This window comes from Etheostoma cragini, chromosome 13 (genome assembly GCF_013103735.1).
Source record: "Etheostoma cragini isolate CJK2018 chromosome 13, CSU_Ecrag_1.0, whole genome shotgun sequence".
NCBI lineage: Eukaryota > Metazoa > Chordata > Actinopteri > Perciformes > Percidae > Etheostoma > Etheostoma cragini.
This window is the reverse complement of record NC_048419.1, coordinates 3863615-3870431: the sequence shown is the minus strand read 5'-3', so window position 1 is coordinate 3870431 and position 6817 is coordinate 3863615. Positions and strand designations below refer to the sequence as shown.

At 40.7% G+C, this 6817-nt stretch overlaps 1 protein-coding gene across 7 annotated transcripts in view; it reads right to left on the bottom strand.

The window, feature by feature from the left end:
* Positions 1-377: 377 nt before the first annotated feature.
* LOC117955261 (seizure protein 6 homolog) overlaps positions 378-6817 on the bottom strand; it is an 89959-nt gene continuing 83519 nt past the window's right edge. For 4 of the 7 annotated variants that reach the window (XM_034889632.1, XM_034889636.1, XM_034889637.1 and 1 more), the window contains 6 exons: positions 5993-6187; positions 4758-4949; positions 4226-4420; positions 3988-4026; positions 3789-3897; positions 3258-3696 (listed from right to left, as the gene is read on the bottom strand). In XM_034889632.1, coding sequence (XP_034745523.1) covers positions 3537-3696; positions 3789-3897; positions 3988-4026; positions 4226-4420; positions 4758-4949; positions 5993-6187 — 890 coding nt within the window. In that variant the 3' untranslated portion in view covers positions 3258-3536. Of the gene's footprint in view, positions 2130-3257; positions 3697-3788; positions 3898-3987; positions 4027-4225; positions 4421-4757; positions 4950-5992; positions 6188-6817 lie in introns of those variants that run through there. The other 3 variants (XM_034889634.1, XM_034889633.1, XM_034889635.1) reach the window with 3 other exon arrangements.

The following is a 6817-nucleotide window of genomic DNA, read 5'->3' as shown; positions in this document are numbered from 1 at the left end:
AGGGCAATGTGGCCCAAAGTAAAAAACCCAAGAGGATCTATTTTGCACACTGTAAAATGTAAATTGTTGAGTTGCAATGCAGAAATGAATCATGTGTTTGACTCAACAGCCTGCATGCAGCATGTAAGTTAACAAAGTCATGTGGTTACTTCACATGTCATTGGGTTTTATCTCGGGGTCTGATAATGCCGAGGTGCAACCACATTTTGACAAAGTGCTACTGATCCTTTGAGGCATACTTTACAGTGTGACATAAGAAATGCACAGCTGATGGATCCCATATTCAGAAAAACATGTTAGACTATGTGAGAAATCCTCTGGGGCTGTACGCAGTTGGAACCACACATCAGCTTGTAGGGAAATATCTGAAAAACACTTTTCTTGAAGAGAAAAACTGTATGATTTAAAGAGACTGAATACAACGTGGAGCGCTAAGAATGTCAGGCCGACAAATACAAAATAATGATTAAACAAAAGATTCAGCCATCAAACATGTTCACGTGTCATTTATCAGGTTATAGTCAGTCGTGAGGCACTCGCATTGGACATATATAGTTTATTTACAAAGAGCAGACCCATACACAAAGAAAATAAAGTACAGTAACGGGGGCAAATTTCCAAAGAATGTTAGGTGATGGGGTGTTTGTATCCAACAGATTTCAACAATCAAAAACCACATCCCTCCGTCTTTAATTGCTACTGGATCGGGGCATCAAAAAGCACTTAAGAACATACAATCACCAACGGTCATCACCATTTTACTTTATAAAAATATCACCATGGTGATCCACAGCTTCACAGATTTGACCGTGGACAGAGAGACATATTTACAGTATTTCACACAAAGGGAAAAGGAAAACTAATCATTTGGGAACAAAACGGTTGGAGGACAATGATGAGCAGTGCAGAGAGGGTCCCGAAAGGCAAAGCTTGAGCAATTCTTGCTTTAAGGTCTCAAAATGGACACCTCTTAATCTTTTTCATTTGTCCTGTAAAGACCAGACAAATACATCAGTCAACAAGGAATCATAATGATAGAGGATAGTACAATTTGCACTAATACATGTTTTTAAATAGAGCAAAACTGACTTTGCAATATTAAAACATATATATACATATACATATATGTTTTTTTGATTTGATTGACAAGTGGCCTGTGTCAGTTTTGTTGGGAAAATTTGTCTGCTTTATAGTGTTGGCATAACCATGATTTATTATAAAATGAATGCTGTTTCATCAGTGTTGTTTTGTACATTTTAATGAACCTAAAATAAGAAAACATACACAAACCATTTGCTGTGACTGAAACAGGAATAATAACATAATGAGAAGAGATATTATTGGATGTGTTACTGTACGGTGGACAACTTTTACCCTTATTGCCGTTATCATTTACTATCGATACCAACTGAAAGACTAAAAAGATGCACATCAGGATTTATCCAATCCAATCCTGACAATTCTTTTTCTCTATGTTCTACATGTATTAATATGTTGGCAACTTCACCAATCATATAAGAAACAAGCAAATTACAAAATAATGACTTACACAGCCTGAAATAAAGTGCTGACAACAAGACAATATGAACACTAATGACAACCAGTTTGCATGTGATATAGATGTCACAATCACACATACAATTGTTATTTTACAACGACCCCTTATAATCAAATTTACAGAAATGTTAGAATGCAATGAGACGCAAGGGGAAGAGGCTGGATTCAAGTGAAAAAAAAACAATAAGAAGAAGGGATTCTTTCAAATTGGTTATTCATGATTTTAGGTGTAAATGAACATTATTTGTATTTCACAAGAGGCCACGTGTCTTATGACTGCCCCAACATTGGGTTTTCATTTCTCACCAGCCATATGTTCTGTATGCTGTACTTACATTAGCTCGGTCTGTAAATACAGACATGTGATTTTAGACATCCAGTGTAAATAAAAGACACTAGACCAGATCAGAATGTGCCGCCGGTTGGGAGAGGTAGTCGAAACAAAGGGTCAGGTGACAGTGAGTGAGATGTGCCCTCAGCATCAGAAGGAGATCTCACCTCATAGCTCTTCAGCAGTACAGCCAAAGTGGACAGACTGTCAGGGTTTAGTATCTAGAATGAGACTGCCAGGGCTGAAGGAGCAGGGGGGGGGGGAGACGGGAGGACGCAATTGAGACGAGTACATGAAAAGGAGAAGAATGGAAAAAAAGATAACTTACATCCACATATTTACTGTTCAAAGCCATTGTAACCCTAACCCTAATCACACATGTGCTAGATGTGGGAAATACTTATATGAAGAATATCTATGAATTAATAACACTGTTGTTTACAAAAAGAAACAAGAAAAACTGTTTCAATTGTGCACACTAGCAAATTTGTATTTACACAGCTGGTGTCCATGTAGCATACAACTTGATACATTTATATGACAGGGGAATGAGATGACATACCACAATGTGAATGATTTAAGACTTAAACCTTACTCTCACTCCTTAGTAGAGGAAGTACAGAAATCCAAGATGCAAAATGATCACAGAGTGAGGTAAGGAAAAGCGTCCTTTCTTCTATTTTTCATATCATCATCATTTCATTATATCATCTATTTTTGATGACTTGATGATTGTGGATTTGAGGAGGACTACAAATACCTGGGAGTGCACTTGGACAATAAACTGGACTGGGCCAAGAACACTCGAGCCCTCTACAGGAAAGGCCAAAGCCGTCTCTACTTTCTGAGGAGGCTGAGGTCCTTCAACATCTGCAGGACGATGCTGAGGATGTTTTATGAGTCTGTGGTGGCCAGTGCTATCCTCTTTGCCGTTGCATGCTGGGGCAGCAGGCTGAGGGTAGCGGACGTAAGCAGACCCAACAAACTGATCCGCAAGGCCAGTGACGTTGTGGGGGTGGATCTGGACTCTCTGTTGGTGGGGTCAGAGAGGAGGACGCTGTCCAAACTGCATGCCATCTTGGACAATGTATCGCTCCCACTCCATGGCTTCCTGCTCATTCACGGGAGCACTTTCGGTTATAGACTCATTCTCCCAAAATGCACCACGGAGCGCCACAGGAAGTCATTCCTGCCTGCGGCCATCAAACTTTATAACTCCTCCCTCTGAGTGTCTGACACACAGACACTTAGAGAGGTTGAAACTGGACAATATTATCTGTTTTGTGCAATAACACTGGCCTTAAATGTGTGCAATACCCAACTGCTACTAATATTATTATAATAATAAATATTATTAGTATTACTTTTCACCATTGCAACTCCTAATTATGTTATTTATGTAAATACTGTATCACATCATTTCTTTAACTACTTAAATATTGTACATATCCACACTTCTTATATTTCTTTATTCATATTTCTACTCTGATAATTCTACTCTTTCTGACACTACAACACAGAGTTTCCCTTCGGGGATCAATGAAGTATTTCTGATTCTGATTCTGATGGTGATGAAAGATGAGGTGGAGGGTGCCCTCTGCTGGTGAACCATGAGATGACGACAGGATGACAGCCAGATGGGAAAGGATCAGGACAGCACACTGGTGTTCTGTGAATCCACGTCTTGCATGCTCATGACATCTGTACTTACTCCGCTCTCATATATAGGGTTGTTAAAAGCTGACTCTTCTGTCATGTTGTCATACGGTGGCGAGGATGTCGGCATTCTGATGGTCTTTCCTTGAAGTCTGAGTAAAGAGTAGAAAAGCACGGAACATCCTATAAAGGCTCATTTGATTGCAAATGCAATAAATACAGTTTGAGGTTGGCTACTACTTACTTTGCAAAGTAGACATAAATCCCGAGGACAACCACCAAGACGATTGCAGTCGGAATCAAGACTGCAAGGGCAATATTGGTTCCCTCCATGCTGATATCCACGTTAACAACTACAAAGAGAAAAGGACTGGTGTTAGCTCTGTGAAATATGCACATAAAAGAAATATAATGATTGTGCGATGTTTTGAAACATAACTCACCATCTAGCCTGCGTTCGTTCACATATTGGGTTGAGGATGCTACAAGAAAACAATTACAGTTTGTATTTTTGCAACACAAAGCACACTGCACTTACACTACATACTGAATAATAAGTCCCTGCATTCACAAACAGCAACAAAATCAATAGCAAGTAATGGTAAGGTTGCACTGTGTTTAGAAAAATGACAATTTTACTTTGAAAAGCAAACACTGCTACAGTGTGAGGGTGTGATTTACCTCTGCAGGCAGGGGGAGTGCTATTCCACTGTGACGGGTGTCCAGGGATACAGTAAATGGTGGCACCCCCCTGCAGCTCGTAGCCTGAATGGCAGGAGAAGGTCAGCATCTCCCCTGCTTGGTAAAAGGCCTTTTCAGAGCTCTGCACACTGGTGGAGGCAGCGCCGGGGTTCCTGCATGGCTCGTACTTTTCAGCTGAGAGGAAGGATAATATCTTACGTCACAAAAATACTGTCGTGCATCATTATCAACAGGTGACACGCTGTCAAATGAACACATACTGTATAAAAGCAACAGGCCCATTAACAGAGAAATGACAGCCAAGATTGACAATTTATTTTAATTAACTTTTGAAGGCCATAAACGAAGAGGACATAATTCAGTATGCTTGGATTGGTAACTAAAAAAAACTGAATCATCAGCTCATCAGTAAAGTGTTTAAATCATATATTGAAAGCACTCAAACAGTGTGGGTGAGTGTTAAGTACGTTTGTGTGCATGCACGTGTGTGTTTCTGGCTAATGTGGCTTACGGGCACACTTGGGCAGCCTCTCGTTCCACTTGGGTGTTGCTGAATCTCGGTTGTAGCAGGTGAGGAGGCTGCTGCCAGACAGGATGTAGCCTTTATTACAGATGAACTGCACTGTAGATCCAACGGCGAAACGGTTGCCTGTGATCACCTTGTGACTGTGCTCCACATTTCCAGGGTCCTGACATATCATAACTGGTGCATCACAGAAAAAAAAAAAGTCATAATGAATACTTTGTGATCAATGGTGATGGTAGAAAAGTAATAAAACGTTTTAACAAATCAAAATAATTACAGTTTGTTTAGGATAAAGGACAAATGAACAGGGATAATGATAACAGGCACTTCGAGGATCTGTCTTAATTCCACAAAAGGATCCAAATACAAGCAGAAAGACAGAGATGTGGTCTTGTTCTTTGTTGTCAAAACCTAGCGCCTTAATAGCCCCCAATGCAATGCAAACAGTTTGGTCAGAGATTCAGTTGTCTAATGCTATTAGCACACATTTCTTTGGGATTTTCAAACTTGAAGTCTCTTTGGACTCATCTAATGCTGACTCAAGTGATGCAAAGGATCAGACGTTCAGAGGTCCCTCTGGAGCCACAACCGGCTTTTTAAATCAATTCACACATGAGACCTGTTATTGACACTGAGGTGTACAATCGCTGGAGTTCCCCTTTAAGTTCACAAATCACAGTTGCAACCACTGCTACTATGGAAGATCAAAAAACAAATCTGAGTCAGGATGTAAACGGCGTGTATAAGCCTGCAATTGGCTGTCTTTTTCAGATGGAATTGTCCTCCTATACTGCCATCTGTGTGTTACCCTTCATTACGTGATCCAACCTCCCAACTAGCAACCTACACAAAGCTAGGTTATTTTTGGCGAATGATTGTAAAGATAAACAAGAACATGTTTACAACATTTGCTGTCTAAAAGGCATGTTTACCCACCGGTTATGGAAAGATTTTCATATTTCAAGCATGGCCTATCATTTGCAGTGAGCCAGTGAAGGTAAACACAGAGACAAGGCGTAAAGAAATGCCCTGGTGTTGGTATGTCCTCCCTTTGTTTTTTAAATGTTTTATGTGGAGTTTTATTACGTATCTAGTCTGCTCACTATGATATCTAAGCCAAAGGATTGGTATGACAGTGTGACTGGTGAAGTCTTACTCCCACTCACTCTCACAGTGTGAACAAATGGAGAAAGCGCTAGGTTTTGTGTACTTCCTCTCACCTTCCTGACATCTCGGCACATCGCCGCTCCAAGTGAGATCCCACTGGCACATGAGAATCTCCGAGCCCACCAGCTCATACCCAGGGTAGCACTGGTAGGTAATGACGGTGCCATGGATGAGGTCAGGGTGGGACGTGCTCTTCCAGCCATTGGTGATCTCAGGTAGCTCAGAGCAGGTGTCGTTCCGCGGAACCTCTGTTGGCGTTGGTGCAGTTATGTTGGAGAGAGGAGGGACAGAATGGGGAATGGAAATTACAGATAGTCTACCTGTTTATGTTGACACAATGAGGAAAGGCATTGTTCAGTTTCCTTGTGCAATGTTCATTCTTTATGTGGGATTGTAAAGAGACACATGGCGAGGTTCCTCAAGGAAATGTAATATAACATAAACAACATATAACAAAATATAACAACCTCCTCTGCAGGGAATGCATACAACTGCAAATTGTACGTTGTTGTGCACTTAACAGCAGCAGTTTGGGAGGACAATATAAATAGAGGCTTGTGATGTTTGCTGAGAGAAACACAGCATGTGGTTTGGCAGCAGTCAATCTGCACCTCCCAAACTGCAGCACACAGGGCCAAGAACACAAAGCATTGGCAAAAACCAGCTGATGTCAAAGTGTACCCTGTTATTTTGTTTCTGGTTGTTGTTATCTCATCCTGTGCACCTGGGATAAGCCAGAAGACAGACAGAGGCAAATCAAGAGAAAGAGGAACACATTTGTTTGTTTTTTTAAATTGGAAACCTGCTGGGTTATAGGTATGTTCAACATTTTATATTCCATGCTTGGTGCTAACATTTTTTTGTTTCTTCTCTGTCTT